At 48.4% G+C, this 25,657-nt stretch overlaps 1 protein-coding gene across 2 annotated transcripts in view; it reads left to right on the forward strand.

Annotated features, from left to right (window-relative positions):
* TECTA (tectorin alpha) overlaps positions 1-25,657 on the forward strand; it is a 68,942-nt gene that overhangs the window by 31,165 nt on the left and 12,120 nt on the right. Inside the window, exons 11-16 of one of the 2 annotated variants that reach the window (XM_047692656.1) lie at positions 952-1,553; positions 9,020-9,581; positions 16,951-17,150; positions 20,834-21,217; positions 23,115-23,401; positions 25,012-25,292. In XM_047692656.1, the coding sequence (XP_047548612.1) occupies positions 952-1,553; positions 9,020-9,581; positions 16,951-17,150; positions 20,834-21,217; positions 23,115-23,401; positions 25,012-25,292 (2,316 nt within the window). Of the gene's footprint in view, positions 1-951; positions 1,554-9,019; positions 9,582-16,950; positions 17,151-20,833; positions 21,218-23,114; positions 23,402-24,996; positions 25,293-25,657 lie in introns of both variants that reach the window. The other variant, XM_047692657.1, reaches the window with a different exon arrangement.

Here is a 25,657-nt window from a genome sequence, read left to right on the forward strand (position 1 = left end):
GTGAGCAGCGTGTGCTGTTAGCATAATATATGCTGTCCTTTGTAACCCAGAGACTTGATCTATCAAGGAAGGCTTCCGGGCCAAAGTGCAATATCAAATGAACCTTGACAGAAGTGTAGGATTTGGCTTTGTGAGGTCCGTCCAGACTGGGGAGAGAATGTGAGCAGAGAAGGTGGGAGGGACCAGGGGCAAAAGGCAGTAAGGAGGTAGAAAAGGCCCGAGGGCACCAGGAGGGTGACAGGAGAGACAAAGAGAAAGCCAATTTGTAGAGTAAAAATGCCTTCATAAAGTATATCCTAATAGAAGGAAGTGTGAATAGGGGAAAGGTTTTCTATTTATTGAGTTTCTACTATGGACCTCATATATTCAGTCATTAATCCCCAGAATGACTGTGCTAGATAATTATCATCTTTATTTAATAAAAGAAGAAACTGAACTCAGAGACGATATCCATCTCTCTGGACCCAAAGCACTGGTTCTTTCCAGGACATTCTCCCTCCCGAGTCCTCAAGTCAGGGGACTTAGTGTTGGGACATCCAGATTCGAATCTCTCTGGTACTTACAGGCTGGATTAAGTCATTGGACTTGAGTTTCTCATCTGTAAAACGGAGATGAGAAGACTTTGCTTACCTCCCAGGCTGTTGAGTAAAGTTACACCAAACTGTCTACAATGACGCCTGGGATGTAGTAGGTGCTCACTAAGGCTCATAGTCTTGGACTCTTCTCCACAGAGAGCTAAGTGCCCCAGGAACACATGAGCACATGTAGGGTTCACTGAGCCTGTGAGCTCCCCAAATGAGGATGACAGTAGTGCTAAGCACACCTCATTCCCATGCAGCAGGAACACATACACACCACACATACACACCACAAGCAGCTAGTGAGTGCATACACACTCTCTCTTCACCCCTGTCCCTTGCTCAAGCCTGTCTTCTCCTTGGCCACCCTCAGCTCTGGAATGCCCGGAGAACAGCCATTTCGAAGAGTGTATGACGTGCATGGAGACCTGTGAGACGCTGGTCCTGGGCCCCATCTGTGTGGACAGCTGCTCTGAGGGCTGTCAGTGTGACGAGGGCTACGCCCTGCAAGGCAGCCAGTGTGTCACCCGCAGCGAGTGTGGCTGCAACTTTGAGGGCCACCAGCTTGCCACCAATGAGACCTTCTGGGTGGACGTGGACTGCCAGATCTTCTGCTATTGCAACGGCACAGACAACAGTGTCCACTGTGAGAACATCCCGTGCAAGGGGGATGAGTACTGCATGGAGGAGGGAGGCCTCTACTACTGTCAGCCTCGTACTGACGCCTCCTGCATCGTCTCGGGCTACGGCCACTACCTGACCTTTGATGGCTACCCCTTTGACTTCCAGACCAGCTGCCCCCTTGTCCTCTGCACCACAGGAAGCAGGCCAAGTTCAGACACTTTCCCCAAGTTTGTCGTCACAGCCAAGAATGAGGACCGTGACCCATCCCTGGCCTTGTGGGTCAAGCAGGTGGATGTGACCGTGTTTGGCTACAGCATTGTGATTCACAGGGCCTACAAGCACACGGTGCTGGTGAGTAGTCAAGGCCAGACAGCAGGAAAGGAGCTGGGATGTGAGCGTGGGGGTTTGGGGTCAGCAGGCCAGGCTCCAGCTGAATTGGGCTAGCCTAGAATCCATGGAAAAGCACAGGCTATTAGAGCGGAGAGGGGTCCTAGAGATTTTCTATTGCTTTATCTTGTAGATAAGGACACTGAGCCTCAGAGAGAAAAATATTCTGCTCAAAGCATCGAGTTAGGAACAGAAATTGTATCCTCCTAATGTAGCAGAGCATGTTGGAGAGAGCATAGACCTAGCTTCAAATCCCAGCTGGGCTACTGCTGTGTGTCCTTGGGCAGTCACTCCATCTGTAAAAGAGAACACGTGCCTAGCAGGGCTTAGACGTCTGTCAGTGGTACTGCTGCCCCATCCATCTCCTTCCCTTTATGGAGCCCAGGATAAGAGTCCCCTGCTCTGGCTTCCTTCCCACCTCCTCCTGTCTCCCCGTTGGCCCCCATGAGATCCTGGAGTTTAGGAGTCTTGTACACATCTGGAGCCTTCAGCAGCCTCCTACAATCTTCCTACTTGCACCTCGGCGCCCTCTTTCTACCCTCCGCTCCCTTGATGAAGATAGGCGCGGATAGGGCTGGAGGAGCTCTGTGTGCTCATCGTCCAGTCTGAGGACATCAGCTCCCACAACAGACCCAGCCCCTCCTTCTCCCTGGTCTCGCTCTGAGCGGAAACCCTCAGGAGTGCTGATGAACCAGCCAGCGGCCCTGTTCCGGCATTTTGGAGGAGCTGATACGGGGTGTGAGCCTCTTAGCACGATCCTCACTGATCTGTGGCGCAATTTATCTCTAAGGGGGTCTCCTATTTCACCTTGGATACATTCTCTGAAAAATGCTGAGCTCTTACTGGGGAGTTCCCTGAGCAGCTCTCCAGATCTCTTTCCTTCCTTAGAATCTCCTCACCCGCCTTCTCTGACAGAAGATTCCTAACTGCTTGCCCTTTCACGTTTATCCAAAAATGTGCCTTCTTGGCATCTAAGGCAGGGACTCGCCAGGCCTATTCCTCTTCCCTTCCTTGGATATGATATGCAAAGCCTGACTGCTTCCCTCGGCGCTTCCCAGAACTGTTGGCCCATGTAGCCATGGCCGCATGAATCGTATTTCCATTCTGGGGTGGGAGGTGCTCATGTCTGACTCGCTCAGTACTTGTCCTGGGCTTCTTGAGGGCAGGACCTCTGCCTAATTCTTCCGTATGTGAAATGACTATCCAGCGCTCTGTAGTCAGGACACTCAACACATTTGTCAAGTGGATGAATGAGACGACATAGCAGCCCCCCTCTCCTACGGTCCCCAGGACCTTCATTTTGCTGCTGGCCACGTCCTCATCAACCTGTGGGATGAAGCTGCTGCGGAGGCAAGATAGGAAGACATCAGAAGCCTGGCCTGGAGCCACATAAAACTCCCCATATGTCCCGACAGTCGAGGCTGCCTGTTGCAGGAACAGCGCTCGACTCCATTCTCCCATCATACATGTTAAAACAAACCCGCGGGCCATCTTGTCCGTGTGGCTTGCGTCGTGTGAGTCTTCGCTCCTCATCTGATCCATTTCTACCCTTAGAAAACTACATTTTCATGCAGTTCCTTATCTCCTTGACATTCAACACCCACCATTCTACCTTTTAGAGTTTTTTTTTTTTCTTTTAAAAGTATCATTTGCTCATAGGTCCTGTCTCATGCAGTGTATCATGAGACTGCATTTTCTGCCTTGTGTTACACACTCTTGGGCATTTAGGTGTATGGACCTCTGAGACTCATATGCTGTTTTCTGACCCAGTTATTTTCACAGGGAGATCACTAGGGCCTTGCGAACACTTCCTCTCTTTTGTGCTGTCCCTGTTCTCTCCCGTAGTGGCTGATTCCCTGCTTTCCCTGCGTGTCTCCCTCCCTTGCTTCCTGCTGTCGGGCCAAGGCCCTGATGGGTCAGCTCACCTTCCCGGCACGTGTCCTGCCCTGGTCTCATGGGATGTATTCATGGCTAAAGGCATGAGCCACGGGCACCACACTGCTTGCTTCTTCCCCTGTAAAGGGACGGAGAGGGAAGGCAGTATTCATTTCCTGGGGCTGCCATCACAACATATCACAGACTAGGTAGTTTTGAGCAACAGAACGTTATTCTCTCCCAGTTCTGGAGGCTAAGAATCCAAAATCAGCTCCTAGCTTCTGGCGGTTGTAGGCGATCGTTGGCCTGTGACAGCATCACTGCAGTCCCTGCCTCGTCTTCACGTGGCCTTCTTCCCTCTGCGCCTTCTGTTTCCTGGGCCGAGTCGTGCTCCCCCTTTAAGGACGCCAGTCTTTGGATATGGCACCCGCCCCCATCCAGTATGACCTCATCTTGACGTGATGCACCTGCAAAGACCCTATTTTCAAATAAGGTCACCTTTACAGGTATCAGGGTGGTCGTGGGGGTTAAGACTTCAGCCTGTCTTTTGTGGGAGTTACACAGTTCAACCCACAAGAGGGAGCGAGTAATGGGCACCAAGGAGGAATTGATTAAAGGCGTGGAGAGGAGAATGCTAACCAGGGTATGTCTGTCTGTCTTCCTTCCTCCCTCCTTTTTTTCTTTCTTTCTAGATTTTATTTTTTTAATTAAGTATAAGGTATCATTTGCTTCAGGGACAGGTCTGTGAATCATCAGTCTTAGAGACAAAGGGAAAGAGAGAGAGCATGAGAGCATGAGCAAGGGGGATGGGCATAAGGAGGAGAAGCAGATCCAGGCTCAGCAGGGAGCCCAACCCAGGGCTTGATCTCAGGACCCCTGGATCATGACCTGAGCTGAACTCAGCAGTCAGCCTACTCAGCCACCCAGGTACTCCCAGAGTCCGTCTTTCTAAGTCACCCAGAAGTCCTAAGTGCTCAAGCTGCAAACCGTGTACGGCTTGCAAATCTCTGACATGAAGCTAGAGTTCAGGATACTTGAAGGTTCTTTTCTTTGGGGGCCTGAGGGATAGATTTAGCATTTACTTTGAATTATTAATATGCATTACAGGATCTGCTTGTTCAATGATTTGCATTTGTTTTTCCCGTGATGTTATTATTAGTCACCATCTCTCCCCGAGAGAAGAATAATGACCATCACAATGACAGCATGCAATGAAGTGTTGGGGGAAACACAGCAGGGCCCCCCAGGTCACAGCTGGCACTCCCAGAAGTAGAGGGGCCATGGAAGAGTTTCCTTAGGCTGCAGGGTCCCTTTATGCTTCTGACCTTGCCTTGCACTAAGAAGTACTGAAGGATGTAGGGAAACCACTAAGACAAGGGATGCTAGAAATAAACATGCTATCCCAGTGAGGTTTACAGGGGTAAGCAGCGGAAGGCGAGTCACTCTTAAGGGCACCGCGGCAGCCCACATCTCAGCCAGCCACAGCCAGAGCTCCGCAGACACTTGCTCTCCCCTGCCGTGGCCGCTGGGCTTCAGCACAACCAGGTGCTTCATGGTCTAGGACAAGGGGAAGGCTGTCAGGATCCTCACAGCCAGAGTCTTTAGTCACTTACTGGCCATCCTGTGGCCACGAGAGAAGAGTGAAGGGTTGAACATCACCCCAGCTTAGGTTAGTTTGATGGGCTTATATTGAGGCCCATTCTGTGCCAAGCTCTGGGGCAAGAAGAATGAATCAGAAGTGACCTCTGTCCCAAGAGAACTCAGAGTCTTGTGGCGGAGATAGACGTGTTAGCAGGTTATGGGGATGTCATGGAAAATGCTCCAAAAATGTGCCATGTGGAGGGTCATGAGCACACAGGTTGCCTCCTCCAGCCTCGGGGGCCTCAGAGAAGGCTTTCTGGAAGAGGTAACCCAGAGCTAAGCCTTAAAAGATTATGTCAACCAGGCCAAGAATGAGATAAAAGCATTCTAGGAAAAGGAAACAAAGTGTTTTCTTTGTGGGGTGAGGGGACCTCAGGACAGCTGGAGAAGCTATACACAAGCATCAGGGCCAGTTGCATAAAGGAAAGGTCTCTGCTAAAAATCTGGTATGTGGTCTTATTCCTAACACTTAGGTATTTGCAACACATGTCCTGACACTCATCCCCACGCCCTGTTCTCTTTCTCTCCATACCTTCCTGGTCCCTCCATCATGTTCTGCCTCCATACCAGCCTCTCCCTTTTGGTGTCTCCTCTCCCTCTGCTTCCTCATTCTCTCCATTTGTCCCTCACAGAGACAAAACAGTGGAGCTGGGATGGAGGTGGCATACATGGGCTTCAAAGGCAGAGAGAAGCCGAGCCTGCCCTTCTGAGTTGGAGGGGGTTCCTTTCTCGGGGCGCTCCTGGACACGACAGAATCTGTAAGCTCTTTGGCTTGAATCTGGTCCTATTGCCTCCCTGCAAGGTCTGGGCTCCTGCTTGGCACCCCATAACCAAGGATACAGAATGCAAGGAAACTCAAGAGGAAAAGCAGGCTGGTACACAGAAGCATTTGGATGTACAGCTTTTAGTTTACTGGTGTGGGTCTTCCAGGCAGGCGGGAGTCCCCTCAGCCTCCACTTCCCTCTGTGACCTTGACATCCACATCCCCTGTGTCTGCACAGAACCCACATTGCCACCTCCGGGGCTCCTGGTTGAGAAATCTGTGCTCCCCAGGCACAGCCTCTCTCCTGCTCTGCCCTCCCGCACTCCTGAAATGACCAGTCTGCCATCGTCTTCACCTCCTCCCTTTCGGGTGCACAGAATGAGACATCCCCTCCCCTCCATGGCCACTCGCCACCAGTCCCTCTCTATTTTGCCCTCTCAGGGATCTTGCTTGTCTGCCCTCTTCTCTCCCTCCTGTGTTAGGTCCTTCTCTTCAACCCATAAACATGTTCATTCTAAAGCAAACCTTGATGCGCATTCACTGCCAGCTTCAACTCAGTCCCTCTCCTCCCCTTCCTTTCCAGGTTCCTGGGGAGACAGATCTTCCTGGAAGATCTGCTTCCATATCTCCAATTTGTTGTTGAACTGTGCCATCTGACTTCTGGTCTCCTCGCTCTACTCATGTTCTCTTATGAAGGTCACCAGTGACTTCTTTTCTGCAAAATGAGCAGGTCTTTGTCAGGTGTGATCTCTTGGCCTCTGTCATGTATGACACTGCATACAAGGCCTTCCATGAGGCAGGCCCTCCCCACGTCCCCATCTTCACTATTCCCAAGGCCACATTGTTATGCTCTAACAGCACTAACTTGCTGCGGTTCTCCCTGCTTATCTCTTTAGTTGACCTGTACTTGGGCTGTGCCCTTTTCTTGGGATTCCTTGTTCTTCATCTCATCCCTCCTTGACTGGCCAACACTACTCATCCTTTAGGACCAGGTGTGTGTGTATCATCTCTTGCAGGCATGCCTGGTGCTGTCCCCAGGCTGAACCTGGTGCCTGTGCCTCTGTTTATCTTTATCATTGCTTTTATCAGGTGATGTTATTAGTATTGATTTATGGACTTCTCTCTGCCACGTGCCTGTGAGTGACTAGGGGAAGGGCCCTGTGCTTTATTCCAGCATTTAACACAGTGCCTGGCACACAGTGGTGCCAAATGAATAAATAAATTCTTCCTAGACAAATATTCATAGAAGAGGAGATAGTCAACTTGCAACGTGAAGGGTGAACATTGCCCCATAGAGAGGGAGGACAAGGGGAAGGGCATCATTGCTGGGTTAGGTTGGGTTCCCTAGAGGCAGAATCTGAGTTGGGGATTCTTGGGAAAGTGAGAGAAGCCCCAGAGGAAGAGAGTTCAGCAAGGATGTAGTCTGAGCTGGAGACCAGCTTCAGCCTGGGCCTCCAGGAGCTCTGGCACATGACCTTCACACAGAGTTGGTCCCCTGGTCCCCTGTATGGGTCGGTCATTGGCCAAGGGCTACCCTTGGGGTGGAAGGGGGCAATGGAGTAGAGTCATAACCTTCCGGGCTTCCAATCGGCCAAGACCACTGCCCACAGTCAACAGTGATGGAGGATGAGGGCCCCGGGTAGGATCCAGAAAGAACCATCACACTTTCAGCAAAGGAAATGGCATGCAGCAAAAGACCGTCACAAGCTGGTCCATCTGGGGAATGGCAAAGTGTTGGGTATTGCTAGACTAGGGCAAGTAAGTGAGTTGGGTCTGAGAGATATGGGGACAGGCCCTGGAGAACCCTCTTTGGGATCTGCTGAGTGTATGAGACATTTGACTCAAGCTATAGAGAGGGTTTGAAGTATTGGGTTAATGGCTTTTAATTGCGTTAAAAGATGCTGGAGTGGCAGCAGTGAGTGAAGGGAGGAGAAGGGCAGTATCAGAGCAGGTAGACCAGGTGGGAGAATACTCAGTAGTCAGGGTAAAGGTGGTGAGGGCCAGAACCACAGCAGTAGCAGTGTGGTTGGGGGGTGTTGGATAAGGTGGGGAGATTAAGGTCAGAAGGGAAGGCGTTTCTGGTCAGGGAGCAGTGTTAGAACACCCCCAGCGGAGCATCCACCTGCCTCTCTGAAGAAGACAACCTGCCCTCCTGGCCCACATAGTAGTCTTATTTTCCGTCATGTACCCACCCAGCCAAGGGCTATAGGATTTGGCTCATCTGAATCAAAATAGGGCAGTGCAAGGGCAATGCAGTTCCGGGGTTATATGTTAAGGGATTTCCTTGTTTTACAAATAAAAAATATATGAGAGGAAACATGTGTCAAGGGCCGTCTCAGTGTGAGGCATTGCGCTGGGCACCCGGCGGGGAACGAGGAGAAAGATGGATATAAAGATCAAGAAAGTGTGGTTCCTGCCCTCAAGTTGCTCATGATCTTGTAGGCGAGACAGAAATGTAGACAACTGACCATGATGTAAGGCGGATTGTGATGGTGCTTCAACAGCGGGGCCACACAGGCTTGATCTTGGCCGAAGGTGAACAAGAGCACAAATATAAATAACATTCTGATTGCCCGGATGAGGGAGTGATTAATTCTCACCACAGGCTCCAACAGTCTTGCTTTATAGAAAAGGCGACATCTGAGCAGGGTCTGGGGGCGGGAGGGCGGTTGATGGGTGAAGAATGGCGTTCCAGGTAGGAGGGACAGCAAAGTCAAATCATTCCTCCGGGGGAAAAAAAATCCCAAAGGAATGAATAAGTTGGGGTTTACGTAAAACCAATCCACAGTACAGCTGGAAATAGGAACACTGGAGTTCTACAGTTTGGTATTTTAGTCTAAACTTTAATTGAACTCTTATTCCCCTCTCATTGCTTTGGAGAAAATAGTTTGAACTCCTGGGGGAAATAATGCTATGTAAACAGAAGGCATCGAAATAAGTAGGTGTATTTGTGCACAGAGGATAGTCATTTAAGTCTGCTCAGATCCTAATAATAATAGTTGACTGACATGAATGACACTACTTGCCAAGATTACGTTCAACCTATTCTAACCTCCCTCTGGGGCTGCGGCTCTCCCGCCGGATCGTTCGGAGAGGTGGGGGTTCTCTGGGCCCACCTCATTTCTCTACTGCAACCCTCTCTCTCCTGTAGGTCAACAATGAACGCTTATATCTGCCCCTGAAGCTGGGACACGGGAAAATAAATATCTTTTCCTTTGGCTTCCACGTGGTGGTGGAGACGGAGTTCGGCCTCAAGGTCGTGTATGACTGGAAGAGCTTCCTGTCGGTCACGGTCCCCAGGAGTATGCAGAACAGCACGGTGGGCCTGTGTGGCCGCTATAACAGCGACCCCGAAGATGATCTGGAGATGCCCATGGGTCTGCTTGCTTCCAGCGTCAATGAGTTTGGGCAGAGCTGGGTGCAGAGGGACACCTTCTGCCAGGTTGGCTGCGGGGACCGCTGCCCTTCCTGCTCCAAGGTGGAAGGGTTCTCTAAGGTGCAACAGCTGTGCAGCCTGATCCCCAACCAGAACGCCGGCTTCGCCAAGTGTCACAGCAAAGTGAACCCCACCTTCTTCTATAAGAACTGCCTGTTTGACTCCTGCATCGATGGGGGCGCCGTGCAGACCGCCTGCAGCTGGCTGCAGAACTACGCCAGCACCTGCCAGACTCAGGGGATTGCCGTGACTGGCTGGAGGAATTATACGTCCTGCTGTGAGTCCTCCCCTGTCCCTCTCTCCCGGTGGTACCTGGTGTCTGCGGGCGGGCCGGAGTCCAACTCCGTAGAAGTCCACGGAGCAGAGCCCTCTCAGGATACATATGCATTTGGAATTGAGTTTGATCTCTGAAACAAGATACACAACCTCCCAGAGCCTCCATTTCCCTATCCATAAAATGGGAATAATACCCTTTATTTCATGTGTTGCTCTAGAGATGAAATAAGATCACGTACATAGAGCACAGAGCACCACTGATGGCATTTGGACTCAGCAAGGGCACAATACACTTTTAAGAAAGGACTAATGGGGGAAGAGTGAGTTAGTCAGATAGTTACTTTGTTCTAGAACCTCATGGGCCCATCATGGTGCTGGCAATTTACGTGTTTTCTCTAAGCATGCTGTAGTGTTGGATTCATATATGTCATGTATCGGTCTTTGTGTTTATGAAACATAGCAGAATGTCAAAAGCATGAGAAAAAAGAATTAGAGCCCCTGGATTCAAGCCTTGCTCTGTCCTTAAACGCTGGTGTGACCTTGGAGCAATTTGCTTTTCCACCTGGTTCTTAGTTTCCCCCTGATGATGCTTTGATAATGCCGCTGCCTATACCCTTTATGCTCCAGAAACATCCAGAGGATCAAATTAGGTAATTGAAAGCATACCACATTGTATGCATGCCAAGTGGTGGTGGTGTTATATTAATGGCTTGTTCTGAGCCAAGCCCAGTGCTAAACACTTTATCAACATTATCTCGTTTATTCTCCTTAATAACCCAATTAGTCAGGGAGAAACAGAGACTCAGAGGAGTTAAATAACTTGCCTAAGGTCATGCAATCTCAGTGGCAAACTCAGGATTCGACCTTCTCACCCCAAAGCTCATGCTGTCGACTCATATACTGTACTGGTGTGTTATGTACTGGTATAATTCGCCTGCACTGAGCACATCATAATAGGAAAAGATGGGGCGGAGAAACCACTAGTGGTCTTTGGCCAGGCTGCCTCGGTCCATTTTCCCATCTCCATCTCATTAAGGACAGCAAATCTCTTCTAGGCCTAGCTGTATGAAAAGCTTACAGATGGATGCTAAATGCACAGTGGGGACCTCAGAAAATAAACTCCCTTTCTGCACTGAAAAAGGGGGGAATGTCGACGAAAACCCAGAAACAGGGTTGTAGTTTAAGGCTCCCATGGCTGGTTTGCATTCCACACAACTGGATTCATGTAGCTAGTGGGGGAAGGGTGGGAGGAAGTAGGGAAAGGGAGGGAAAGGTGCCAATACCATTTCAGCCAGGCTTGGTCCCTGAGTGAGAGGTTGTAGGGATGAGGCCAGCGGGAGTCACTGTCCAAACTAATTGGCCTCTGGTGACTTCAATGAAATAAACATGCTTATAAAAAAGTCAGGATCTGGATAAGTCCCCAGAGCTACTCTGGATTCATTGGGGTCAGCACCGTGGAGCCAGAGAGCTTGCCTTCACCTAAATCAGAAAACCAGGCTTTGGACCTAGGGAGCTAGATATGGTGCGGGGTGGGGAATGCTGCTGGGAAAGAGACCAAGAGACCGCCTGCTTCCTCTTGAGACTTACAGTAAGGAGGCCTCTCTTTTCCTGTAGCCAGGTCATGGTGGTTGAACTACTCCCTGGGCGGCTGGGATGGGGGTCAGGGCATAGTGGGTGCCAGAACCATTGCTCCTAGCTGCTGTGCACAGGGAAATCATAGACTAGAACTGTTTTTAGAGGAGGCTAATGTCATGAATACTCACATTAAATGACAGGTCTCAATTTTTGTCACTCATGGTAAGGAAAAGGAATTGTGCTGGGAAGCCCCTTTCTTTCCTGGGAGGAAGACAGTGCCCCTGCCTCTATCAAGTTTAGACCTGTAGAGCTAAAAACGGTGCAGGATGGGGAAACGGTTTTGAAAAGGAAGACTCTTTGGGATGCGAAGACCATTTTTTCTTATTCTTCTGCCTCTCCACCAACAATACTTTCCTCTCGCCTCCTCAAAGTTCTGCACAGACATGGGTTGCCTCCTTTATATATAGTAATGGGGAGCTCTATCCAAGGCACTCAGAGCAGAGTCTGTCCTGCTTCACCCTCGGCCTTGGGCCCCATCCCTGCCTAGGCCAGCTGCCTGCCAACAGGGCTGAGACTGGGATGCATGAGGGTCAGTTAGACCTCCCCTGACCTTGGTATTTCAGGACGGGGGTAAAGATCCGAAAGAGAGCTCCTGGGGAGATAGATGCTGATAGTGACTAGGGGAAAAAAAAGAAATGCTAAAATAAGAGAAAAAATTATACTTTAAAGAAGGTATGTGGGTGGGGATGGGGGGCGGGCGCAGTTGGAGGCAGCTGAGTTTTCCATTTTGAATTTCAGAAGCAGAGAAAAGCTGCAGGAGACTGAGTCCTAACTCGGGCATTCCATATGAGAGACTGGTGAACACAGAAAGCCTGTCTTCAACAGGGTGGTTTGTAACCGTATGCAATGTGGTGGAATGTCTGAGAAGCGAGGGCAGGGTTCACGGCCCCCTGCCCCCCAGGAATTCATCCAATTCAACACTCACATGTCAAAATACGAGAAATGGTGTTTTCAGGAGGAAAACAGGGTAATACAGAATGGTCTTTTAAACTTACCCCTTATTGGTGACAAGGCAGAGTGCTGTTGTTTTTCAACGATATTGGCTATTCCTATCAATGGGATAATTTATTACCCAATTACCGTATTTGTAAATGCTTTGGAAAACTTCTTCACCCAAGTTGAACAAATAGGTTTAGACAGGGAGAGGGAGGTCTGTTGTCTTAATTACTAACCCCTCCTTAAAATTCATTCAGCTGAGTCTATCCTTTCTTCAGCCCCTTCATGGGGGACTTAAATTAGCATTGTAGATGGTGAGTGAGCATACAGTAAACCATAGGAGAGGAAGATCGTAAACGCCTAGCAGTGACTTGCCTCTATGTGCCTGACACTATTTCTATGTGCGGTATGAGTCCTCGGCTCATGTTCTCCACCCAGCCACCCCGTAAAACAGGTGCTATTAATAGTCCCATTTTCTAGAGGAGGAAAGCGAAGCTCTGAGAAATGCTGGAACTTTCCCAAGGAAAGTGGATACAGCCAGTGCTCCTTCCACTGGGCACTGCTGCCTCTCTGACCCTGGGAGGACCAGGGACCCTGGGGACTGGAGACCCTCTGCCCCGAAGCTGCAGGGGGCTTACAGGACCTCTGCACAGGATCAGGTCTGTGGGGGCTGTCTTCCAGCTTGCGTGGGCCACAGTGAGAATTAAGGGGGCTGACATCTCATCATCCACGCCACCCTGTGCGTGACACCTGGCGAGTGCTCAGACAGAGCTGAGTGTCATTTTCATTTTCCCTCTCTTATTCAGAGTCCTGGATCCCAAGTCTGGTAATTAGGGGTTCTCTTACAGATTTCTCTGCAGATCCAATAAATTCTTCTCCTAATACAACTGTTCCCACTATAATAGCAGAAGCTGTCCTTGAAGTACCATGCAGTGGACTAGGAGCTTTGCAAAATACACCTCATTTTCTCTTAACAACTACTTGGTGAGGGAGATATTAGCTACCCTTGACAGAGGAGGAAACGGACTTCAAACAAGTAGGTACCTACCCAGGTGATAGTGCTAGTTAGCGCCAGATCCAGGGCTCAAACCAGTCAGCTCAATTCCACAGCCCTTGTCCACTGCATTGTACTTCATCGCTTTTCGGGGCGATCCATGCCTCCTGCCCCCAAGGCACAAAGGCTAAATCCATCAGTGCACTGGCCCTGACAAGAGCCACATTCGTGACCACAGTGGAAATCCAAGGGTAGAGCCATCATCCCCCACAGTTCTCATACTTCATTGGGGTGGCAAGAATCAGTATTAGGAATTTTAAAGTTTGTACTCAAGAATCTAATGTCTATTAATCCTACCTCCCCTGTTCTCAGGACTGTTTTGGGTGTCACAGAAGAAACTAAAGTACAAAAATAGATTAGCGTCTAGTTGGGGAAATGGGGCCAGCATACTTGGGACAATGAGCGTTTCTCAATAGCTGGTGTGTCTTCTCGGATATTAAAATGTATTGTAGAGCTTCAGTAACAAAACCGAGTTAATGCTGGGACATGAATAGAAAGATCAACCAGTGGGAAGATGCGAAAAATCCAGAAATAGGCCCAAACACTAAAGAGAAATTAGTATTCCATAAAGCAGGCATTTCAAATTACTGGGGAAAAATGTATTCTTTAATAAATAGGCAAGGGACAAAGGACAAGTAGAAGGGGGAAATAGCTAAATCCCCTCTTTACTTCTCACCCCAAAATAAAATCCAAACAGAATCAAGATCAAACATAAAAATGTCAGTTATAACAGCACTAGGAGAAGACAAAGGCATTTTTGTTCTCATGTTTGGTAATCTTGCCATAGAGAGGGCCTTTCTAAGCAAAATGCCCAAAGCGAGAAGAAGAGCCTGATAAATTTGACACCTTTAAAAATTTAAATTTCTATATGACAAAAACATAATCAAATACAGGTTCCCCCCAACTGCCAAAAAAGAAGAAGCAATTTAAAAGCCAACAGTAAATACTTTGTAACACATGACAGACAAAAGTCTATTTTTAATTTTTAAAAAGCTTTTACAATGTAATACAAAAATAAAATGCACCATAAAATGCACAGAGGACATGGAAAAGAAGTTCACAGAGGAAAACATACAAATGGATTATAAACAAGTGAAAAGCTGATCAAAGAATGCAAAACTAAGTAAGGATATAGTAATTTTTTTTCAATTTTTTTATTGCGGTATAATATACAGAACATAAAATTTACATTCTTAACTTTTTTTTTTAACTCATTTTTAAGTTCAGGGACATTAAATACTCACATTAGGTATTCACATTGCTGTGCAATCTCCACCACCACCCCTCTCCAGAACCATTTTTATCTTGCAAAACTGAAGCTCTATGCCCATGAAACACTAACTCCTCATGCCGCACCCACCCAAGCACCTGGTAGCCTACTGTTCTGTTTCCTACGGCTATGAACTTAAAGACTTTGGATACCTCCTCTAAGTGGAATCACACAGCATCTGTCTGTCTGGGTAGCGTATTTCACTTAGCATAATGTCCTCAAGGTTCATTTATGCTGTGGTATATTGCAGAATGTCCTTCCTTTTTAAGGCTGACTAATACTTCATTGTGTGGAGATACCACATTGGCTTATCTATTCATCCATCCAGTGATGCTTGGATGGCTTTCATGTTTTAGCCATTGTGGAAAAAGGTGGCTATGAACATGGGCGTATAAAGGTCTCTCTGAGAAACTTTTTTTCAAATTTTTAAAGCATATAACTAGAAGTGGAATTGCTGGATCACATGATAATTCTATTTTTAATTTTTTGAGGAGCTGCTATATTGCTTCCCACAGCGACTGCACTATTTTCCATTCCTACCAAACTGGCCAAGGGTTCCAATTTCTCTGCACCTTTGCCAACACTGGGTTTTCTGAGTTTTTTAAATAGTAGCCATCCTACTGAGTGTGAGGTGGTTTCTCGTGGTAGTTTTGATATTTATTTCCCTGATGATTAGTGATATTGAGCATATTTCCATGTGCCTAATGGCCATTCGTGTATCATCCTCTTTGGAGAAATGTCTATTCAAGTCCTTTGTCCGTTTTTGAATTGAGTTTTTGTTGTTGTGGTTGAGTTTTACGAGTTCTCTATATATTCAGGGTAGTAATCCCATATATCTGGGATTGAGATATGGATATATTATATTTATGTCTGACATTTAACATTATGCATTTCTAAGGATCAGAAGTTTGGTGCTACACACTCAGCAAGGATGTGTGAAAATAAACCTCTTCATGTAGTGCTGGTAGGAGGATGAACTGACGTAGCCTCTTTAGAGGGCAATTGGGTTGCATCTGTCAAAAATTTAAACGTATGAACCCTTTGACCCAGTAATTCCACTTCCAGGGTTTTATTATACAGAGTCATTTACTCATGAGGTCAAAGAGATATGTCTATGGATGTTCACTGCAGCATCATCATAAACAGAAAATACACATACCAGGTAACAGTGCAAAAACAGTAATTCAAGGGTAATGGAAGGAATGTGGTCATGAAAAAGCAATGAGCGGGAAAATATGTATATTATGCTCCCATTCATGTGAAAAAATGGGAATGGAATACACACATGCATGCATGTGTGCGCGCACACACACACCTGGGTACTTATATATGCATACAAGATTTCTAGAAGATTCTACTCTAATTTGTTACCGGAGGTTGCTTTTCTGTTGCACTTTTACTTGTATGGCTTCCATGGTCTACCCCAGGCAGGTAGTACCTTCTACATTAAATGTTTTAAAAAAAATCTAGATCATGGTATTGGTTACATGAATCTATACACGTAAGATGCATGCAAAAAAGTCCAATTTTACCATTAGGTAATATAAAAAATAAAATGTGCCCCAAATGTATACTGTATGTGGTATAGAGAAGTTCCCACGTGATAGTACTTGCGCTTTTCATATACGTTGATTAAAATAATAGCTTCTATAGAACTTTCCAGCAAACCTGTCTTTAAAGATTGGCTAACACTGAGCGTTTACGTGCTAAGCACTGTCCAGGCACGCAGACTCACAGAATTCCTGCCCCCCAGGCCATGAAGTCGGTGCCATAAGCGTGTGCATTTCACAGGGAAGGAGCTGGGCCCAGAGAGGCTAGGTAACTGGCTTCAGTGTCCTGCAGCTCGCCCCAGACACCCGCTCTTCTCCAGGACCCTCACTGCCTTCCCCAAGAGCGTCCACACACATCTGAAAATGGTAGAGCGTAGTTCACACCCACACGCACACGCGGCGCACACTTGCCTGCTCAGAAATCCAGGGGTCGGGCACCCCGTTACGGGCCGTTTATTCACTCCTGGCTTCAAAAAGATTCTGCGGAAGTTCTGGGGTGAAGGCCAGTTGCCATTGGTGTAAGGGTGGGGGGGCGCTCCGCCAGCGAGAGGGGGCTCCCCCGCAGAGGGCACGAGGAGGGCATGCATAAGGGACAATGCGAGCGTGGAGTGCCCCGGAAAGCATAGGGGCGCCCGACACGCACGTGAGGCGGGGGATGGGGCGTGGAGGCCGCAGGTCAGAGCGAGCCCCCAAAACAGGGCTGAGCAGAATACAGAGTACCGGGAGGGAACCCCAGGAACCGCATCCGCTTGCGGCCCAGCATTTAAGCGGGAGGGAGGAGGAGCTAGGCTTTCCGGAAGCAGAGGAGCCGCAGGACAGGCTGCGCGCGCACTCCCCGCCGGGCTCCGCCTCCCCGAGCGCGGGAAGGGAAGCCGCGGCTGCAGGTGGCGAGGCCTGACATGTGTGTGTCCGCCTTGTGTTGCAGCCGTCACCTGCCCGCCCAACAGCCACTACGAGAGCTGCGTGAGCGTGTGCCAGCCGCGCTGCGCCGCCATCCGCCTCAAGAGCGACTGCAACCACTACTGCGTGGAGGGCTGCCAGTGCGACGCGGGCTACGTGCTCGACGGCCGGAGCTGCATCCCGCCCCACAGCTGCGGCTGCTACGCCGACGGCAAGTACTACGAGGTAGGCCCGCCCGCCGCGTCCGCCCGCCAGCGCCCCCCCCCCCCCCCCCCCCCGTCACTGTTAGGGAGAGATGGCGCCTCTCTGCGGGGCCACGAGGTTCAGGGCAGGTCGGGTGAGGCCCCGGCTCGCGGAGCCGCAGACGGGGAAAGGCGCTGGGGCCTCCCTGCCCGCCTGGCCTCGGCACCGGCGAGCCTCCTGCGCTGGCCCACGCTCTCCGCGGGCATTTGGGTCTCTGCCCCCGCGGTGCCTTCTCCAGGCCCTTCGGTTCCCTGTCCCGTGAATCTCGGTGAGCGCTTCCGAGGCGGCTGGAGTGGGGAAATATGGCGGCTGGAATCCGACATTGAAACTGTCTCAGCAGAGGACATTTTTTAACCGGAAAATATGGCGCTCGAGGCCAAGAGGAATGGCCTTCGTTCCTCGGGCTACTGAAGCGCCGCGAAAGCGTGTGAAGGCCGCCATCTCCTCGTGGCCGTTTGTCACTCCGGGCCGTCCCCAGAGAGTTCTATCTGGACTGTTCAATGCTGTTGTCCCCTCCCCCCCCCCCTTCGGCCCTCCTCTTCCCTCTCTGGGGGGGCTTCAGCGGCGAGCCAAAGAAGTCGCCCTTCGCAGACAGCGCTCCTTAAGACCTTCCGCGACAGCTCCCTGAATCATGCACGTTCTGTGCTTTGAAACCTTTCTTTATGTGCCCTAATACCAAGCGAGAAAAGGCTTTCCCTGGAGAAAGTGCTTTGTCTGTGGTCCTGCCTCAAGCCGGGCCTCTGCTTCGGTGACGTGCCGGTCTTCTGCTGGCGGGGAGACAGGTAACAACTGCAAGTACCGAGTATCTGCTCCCGCGGATCTCGGTGTTGGAGGTACTGCCGGGGACGACAAAGCATGTCTCCCGCCTTGAGGAACTTGAACGTCCGTTCAGGAGAAACAGGCACTTTAAAGAACAAGAGAACGATGACAGAATAACACATCAATGAGTGAAAAATCACACCCTACAGAACTCATCAATTTTAAATGAAAAAGAATTGCAGAACTTAAAAAAAAAATCTAATTGAAACGTCTGGATTGGAAATAAATTAGGCAAAAAATAAAGAATGTCTCCTTTTTGTAAAAATGTATCACCTCGTTCAAGAACCACCAGGTTGAATTTATTCTGAGAGTAAATAAAAGAGAGGGAATGTGGAAGTTGCTTTAGGTTCACGGTCAGTGGGAAATCGGCTTCAGTGTCCAAAGACAGAAGCAGAGCAGAAGATTAGAAAACAATCAAGGAAGGCTTCCGGGGAGAGGTGGGTTTAGCTCTTAGAAATATTGCCTATTTGAAAGGCAAAGGCAGAACACATGAGAAAAAAATAAGAAGACGTTCCTTTTCTCATGGTCTCAGAGGAGAAATAACCAGACTCAAAGTTGAAAAAGCCCTCTTGCAATCTCTGCTCCCTGGTCCGGAGACTTTACTGGCATGTCTGCATCCATTAGGGGTGCCCTGCCCCCCTCAGCAGGGGTGTGGGGTGTCTGTGGCATCATGGAATGGAGCCGGGTTTGAGCATCATTGAAGCACACTGCTGGTGCTGAGGCACTGAGCAAACTGTGTCATTGCCCTGAGCTTCGGGTGCCCCATCCATGAAATGTGGCTACTAATACCAGCTCCGTACTGTTGTACAAATAATGTCTGCCAGGTGCCTCACCTTGTGCCTGGCACCGAGCAGCCCAATAATTGGGAGATCCTATTGTGCTTGTTTTTATTCCCATGAGTAACATTTTGTCAATAAAAAAAAATCCAGGCATGTTAATGAAATGATGCATATAAAAGCCCTTGGAACACTCAGGAAACGCAGGTACAGCTCTCCGAGGCTATTAGCACTATAAACATGATTATCCGATTTTCATCAGACAGTCAGTGGGATTTGACAACGGTTTCTATCTGGGAAGTAGCAAACTCACAGAACAAATAATCCACATCTCCTTGCCACCATTCAAACAAGCTTGGGGGCCTGTTTATACAACACATTTCTTTGGAAATAAAGGGAGAACACATCTAGCCATTAGCATGTAGGGTAATCACCCAGCTGTCATTGCCAGGTCTAATTAAGGTAAAAGAAACCGTACTGGGCCCAGTGACTCCCCTGTGAAGCTAGCTTCATGATCAAGTTCTCCTGTGGGATGAGTTATTTACCCTTTATCATATCCACATATGCCAGGTTATTTTTCTCTTTCTGCCCATGTTATGTCTGACTTCTTATCAGAGAGAGGCCAGACCATCCACTCAATTATTCTGCAAATCTGATAAGAGAAATGAAGTCAATTTGCAAGGCGGCTGGCACCCGACATATTTTTCAGGTCTGGAAGGAGGGAAGACTTGGTTCCAGGAATGAGTTTACTTTGAGGATGAAAAAAATAGCAGTGGCATCTTGACATGCACTGCACTGGGGAAACTTGTCCTGGAGATCTCGTTCTCTATTTACCTTCAAATCCGAGTCATATCTGTTTGTCATAGCCGGAATTTTGATAAGTCTATCCTTGAAGCTGGAAACAGTGACCAGACAGAAGCAGAGGCCTTCTTGTGCCTAGTTCAAACATCTTCTCTGGAGAGTGCTGTGCTGGTCAATTGAATTAGTGCCTACACCGTGGTCTTAGGGCCAGGTCTACTTGTTGAGACCACACCCCACCTGGACAATCATGACCAATTTCCAACAGTTCCCTGGAGTTTTCAATCTAGAACAAGGGCAAGTTCAAGAGCACAAACTCCACCAAATACAACTGGGTCTACAGATGATTGCTTGTTTGGGGAAGAACAGGAAATTATAGGCTGCCACCATGGGGGATAGGCTTTGCTACAGGTATTTTATGTTACTATATAATTTCTCACCTTCTCAAGGAGGATGAGTGGCTCTTCTCCAGTAAGAACAGTAGCTACAATTTATTGAGTGCCTACGCTATGCCTGGAAACATGTCTTATAATTTAATCTTCACAGCTGCCCTGTAAGAATGTATTATTACCTCCGATTGAGAGCTGAGCCAAGGAAGGTTCCGGAAGGCTGGTAGTGCTCCTCAGGGTGGACACGGAGGGAGGGTCCAGGGCTGGGTCTGAAACCCAGAACCTCCCTGTTCTCTAGATTTCTCCCTTCAGAACACGAAGGAATGGAGGTCCTTGCCACTGCAGTAAATTCCAAGTAATAGGTATAAAGACAAAGTTTGGAATGGCCGTACTCAGCAAATGTTGAAATGACTCATCATAGGAATTGGCTATAACTTTCTTTTAACCTATTTAAGAGACGAAAGGGCAGTTTTATCATTCTTGAGCGAACTGAAATTTCATCCTCCCAAGTGGAGCCGGGTCTTGGCGGGACTAATTTCCCACCAAATATTTTTCCTTTTCACTTACTTCCACTAACAGCTAGACATTCACAGGTTGCTTGTGCTTAGTTCTACAATCCAGCTATATAAGATTCCCAGGTTCTTGACTAAAACCAATAAAGACTAACTTGTATGTTGTCTGGCATCTGAGTGGTGTGGAACTAATGTCACGTTTGCATGGAAGCAGCCCCCCTCCTGCTCCCTGTTGCAAATTCCAGACCCCTTGGAGGGAGGCTAGCCCAGGCCAGCCCAGAACAGGGTCCGGATGGAGGGGCGCCCCCGGGAGGGAGGGGGCCCCCGCCTTGCGCACAGCCTGGATTTAACGCCTGCGGTCTCTCTTGCAGCCCAAGCAGCTGTTCTGGAACAGCGACTGCACGCGGCGCTGCCGCTGCTTCCGTCGCAACCTCATCCAGTGCGACCCTCGCCAGTGCAAGTCGGACGAGGAGTGCGCGCTGCGCAACGGGGTGCGCGGCTGCTTCAGCACCAAGACCTCCTACTGCCTGGCTGCCGGCGGCGGTGTCTTCCGAACCTTCGATGGCGCCTTCCTCCGCTTCCCTGCCAACTGCGCATTCGTGCTGTCCACCATCTGCCAGAAGCTGCCGGACATCTCCTTCCAGCTCATTATCAACTTCGACAAGTGGTCGGCGCCCAACCTCACCATCATCTCGCCCGTCTACTTCTACATTAACGAAGAACAGATTCTCATCAACGACCGGAACACTGTCAAGGTGACGGGCCAGTCATTGATTCTTAAGACACATACCCGGAAGGAGGCCTTGGCTAGGGGGCATTGTGGTTTTCCCAGACAACCCAGTGTGAGGATGATAGATTGTTCCTCTGCATATGCCCTCCACAGATGACCAGATTTTCAGGAATGAAAGTCTAAACATTCCGCAGGTGTGAGAACGGGCCCTGTTCTGTCCTTTGCTGACCAATCTGGGGCCAGTAATGACCTCGTGGGTGCTAATAGAGTCTCAGGTGATAAAATGGTCGATAAGTCTGCTTTGACTCTGCATTAATTTCCAGAAAGCATCTTGTTTGTTTTTAAGAGCCTTTAAAAGTACTCTTGGCTCTGTTCAGCTGTACCAAGACAAGCTCTTTCATTTCTATCCTTTCTAAAAGCCAGGTGAAGGCAGGCATTTGCCTGTAAAAATAACGACCACGCTAAAAGCCTTATGGAGCATCCCCCACTATCAGAGGGCTCCATGATGACATAGCAAATGAAAGAAAATGGGAGGCTGAAAACTGGGATTTCTCTTAGGTTGGCCCTTCCTTAGCCTGGCTGGCTGGCTTTGGTGAATCTTAGACTGGCAGATTAAATAAATGTGAATCTCCAACCCATATGGGTCCCCAGCTTGGATTCCTCCCACCCCTTCAAGGTAAAGTATAATCTGCTCTGATAAACTACTGAAAGCCACCTCAGCCTCTCAGCTAAACCAGGCTGCTCACAAGCCAGCAGACCCGGAAGCTGGAGTCAGTCCCCAGTGCTAGGATTCTAGCTGGGGAGGGGCAGGTAGAGAGCAAGGACACAGACATTAATGTTTTCCAGAATTAAGCGTTATTGTGTGTATTCTGCTTTCTTCCACTGGCTCAGGTGATCACGCATGGAATGTATCTCTGTTTGAAAAATCATCAGATAGCTCAGTGTCCACCGTTAGGCGGAAGAACTGGCCGTATTTTGCAGGCTTCAAAGGAAGAGTCTGGATTTTCATACTGGTTTTTAACTTCAATGAAAGCTGCTACTGTTTTTGACACTCCAATTCTTTTTATAAATTGGCCCACATAGATACAACTGTGTTGCTCCCAAATACGGGAGCTAGAAATCAAAATGACCACCCGGGAGACCAAAACTGACATTATTGCTGAATAAAATACTCCAAGGTGGCCAAAATGGTAAAGAATTATATTTTCTAAAAGGCTTCTGCTTTTTTTTTTTAAGAATGAAAAGTTGCTAATAACCAGGAGGGGAAAAAAAATCTATTTATTTGGTAAGGACAGGAAAAGCACGTTATGTTCTATCCTAAGGGCTAAGAAAAGAAACTGTCAGAAAGTAGGAGAATGATGAATGCAGAAAATACTGTGCCTATAGGACCTCTAGGGTGGGGAGGACCTCTAGTTTGGACATTATACACAAGAAAACAGTAAACATGGCAGTGATCCCCAGATTCATTTTAACCATGTTAGACATTCCTTAGCACAGGATGGGGATTTCATTTCAGTAATTGGTCTATGCTGGGGAAGGTTTTATACAAAATCCCAGCCATTTGTGTGGATTGTACTTTTGTAATGTTTTCTTATCTTTCTGCCTCCATGTTTTGCTGCTTTGCGGGGAACTGTGGATAGTATGATGAGTAAATGCCCCTAAATTCTAGGGCAGAGTTCAGCAAGCTACAGAATTTGACCAAATCCACTTGCTTCCTTTTTTTTTAAAATAAAGTGTTATTGGAATGCAGCCTCAGTAATTTAATTATATATTGTCCATGGCTGTTTTCATGCCCTGAGGGCAGAGTTGAGTAGCAATAGAGATCATATAGCCCACAAAGCCTAACACATCTATAGTGGCCCTTTATAGTAACAGCTGCCAACCCCTACTGTAATTTACTTTCTTCCCCCCCATCCCCATAGGTGAATGGCACACAAGTGAATGTTCCATTTATAACTGGGCTGGCAACCAAAATCTACAGCAGTGAGGGGTTCCTGGTGATAGACAACAGCCCCGACATCCAGATCTACTACAATGGTTTCAATGTCATAAAAATCAGCATCAGCGAGAGGCTGCAGAACAAAGTGTGTGGCCTCTGTGGCAACTTCAATGGGGACTTAACTGATGACTATGTGACCTTGCGGGGGAAGCCAGTGGTGAGCAGCGTGGTGCTGGCCCAGAGCTGGAAAACCAATGGCATGCAGAAGAGGTGAGAGTTCTAGCAGCTAGACTCTGTGTCCCCACATCCTCCCTTTGTCCATGACAGGTGTTAATGACGAATGTGCTCTCATAGCATCACCGCTCCTCTGCTGCAAAGAGTTGAGCCCCAGGTCTTTGGAATTTTCATGAGACAAATAGACATATCAGAGGCCTCAGTAATTTCTTGAACAGCAGAGGAAGGAATTGGGCTTCAATGATATGTTTCCGAGTCTTCATATCATCTAGCCCTTGGCCAAACAGAAGAGGGCACCCAGTATTAAACACTGAGGTCTTGGCCAGCTGTCCCCTGGGAGAGGAAGAGCTATCCCTTGCTCTCCAGGGCTGGGTCTAATTGTGTCCCCATGACTTTTTCCAGAAGGCTTGGTTGAGGTTGTGCAGGTAGAGGTTGGTGGAGATCAGGAAAGTCTTCTAAAAAAAAAACAAAACGGAAGTCACTGAAGTTATTATGAAACCCCATCTCTTGCCAGCTGAAATAGAGTAAGTTAAACAAGTTATTCCAAAGGCGCTTAATTCAGATTACCTCGGAGCTGCTGAATTTTGTTACTCTATTTCTGGATCTATAGATATGCGTCTTTTTCATGGTGTTTCTTTGCTTGTGTAATGGCTCCACCCCTTGTACTTTAGCATCAGCTAAATTCCCAGGTGGAGAAATGACGCAGTTATAAGGGGAGTACTTTATCATCAATAAGACAATCCTGAATTATAGGACCCAGAGCTGGAAAAAAACCTCAGGCAGGGGTGCCTGGGTGCTCAGTGGATTAAAGCCTCTGCCATTGGCATTGGGTTCTCTGCTTGGCAGGGAGCCTGCTTCCATTCCTCTCTCTCTGCCTGCCTCTCTGCCTACTTGTGATCTCTGTCAAATAAATAAATAAAATCTTTAAAAAAAGAAAAAAACCTCAGGCAATATCTAGTCCAGTCTCTTCCTTTTCTAGGTGAAATGGAAGCTAGAGCAAAATGAGTTACATGAGGGGCCCTGGAAGTGGCCAAGTCCAAAATCTTCTTCTGAGGAGTTACGACTCTTTTTGAGCTTCTCCCTTCCTCCCTTTCTTCTTCCCTCCTTCCCTTTCCTTCCTTTATAAACTATTTCAGCTGGATACCAATTTTCTTGTGATGGTTTTGCTGTTGGTCTCTGATAGCTGTGTGGGAAGTGCTTTAGAAGGGTTCTAGACAACTATTCTACCAACTATCAGTATTACTATTATTGATTAATAGTAGTAACTCATTATTACGGTTGTTATTGGTTATTATAGCAATACCTGTTCATGGTTATCATATCAGTCCTATCAAAGGTGAACGGTTTTCATATCAATATCTGCCTTTCATCTGACACGTTGGCCACCAACCCATTATTTTCATTTACCCTCCCTTCTCCCGGTGATAGCAACAATAGGAATTACATGTTGCTTTCTTAGATGGATAGATTGAGACCAGTAGCACCTGATTTACCCAAGATCACATAGCCAATTAGCGTTGGAATCCGCATACTTCGCTGACTTCTCGGGTTAGCAGACGGGGTAACAGGTGGGGTCTTCCCTCCCAGCGGGTATCTTGGGTGGCTGTTTTGGCCTCGCTTTGTCTGATCAGACTTCTCGCCCCCAGCTGCAACGAGCTGCAGTTCTCACAGTACGCGGCCATGTGTGATAATGTGCACATCCAGAAGATGCAGGGTGATGGCTACTGCCTGAAGCTCACGGACATGAAGGGCTTCTTCCAGCCCTGCTACGGGCTTCTCGACCCCCTCCCCTTCTACGAGTCCTGCTACCTGGACGGCTGCTACAACCACCACAAGTACCAGCTCTGTGGCTCCCTGGCCGCCTATGGGGAGTCCTGTCGTTCCTTCGGGATCCTCAGCACCGAGTGGATTGAGAAGGAGAATTGCTGTAAGAGAATTATTTTATTTCTGCTGGTTCTTTTCTAAGCGAAAAGGATAGTTCTGCTGGTAAAACTGCTGGGGCTAGGCCTGCCTGGCTGGCTGGTCTCCACATTTGGCCATAGGTCTGCGCCCAGGCTTGAAGAGTTAAGAGCTATAGCGGAGATTTTGGGGCGGTGGGTGGGGAGAGCATTTCAGGGAAGCCTTACTCATCTGTCATTCCTCTCCAGCTATGGAATTTGGGAAACCAGCTTGGGCAGATGAGGTTCTTTGGGTTGAAGAAGCACCCATTCACTGACTGATGAGGTAAAGGGACAGAGGTTGGCATCCTGATTGCTTTCAGATCCCGAGTCTAGCTCTTCCTCATCTCCTTGA

This window comes from Lutra lutra, chromosome 10 (genome assembly GCF_902655055.1).
Source record: "Lutra lutra chromosome 10, mLutLut1.2, whole genome shotgun sequence".
In the NCBI taxonomy this organism is placed as follows: domain Eukaryota; kingdom Metazoa; phylum Chordata; class Mammalia; order Carnivora; family Mustelidae; genus Lutra; species Lutra lutra.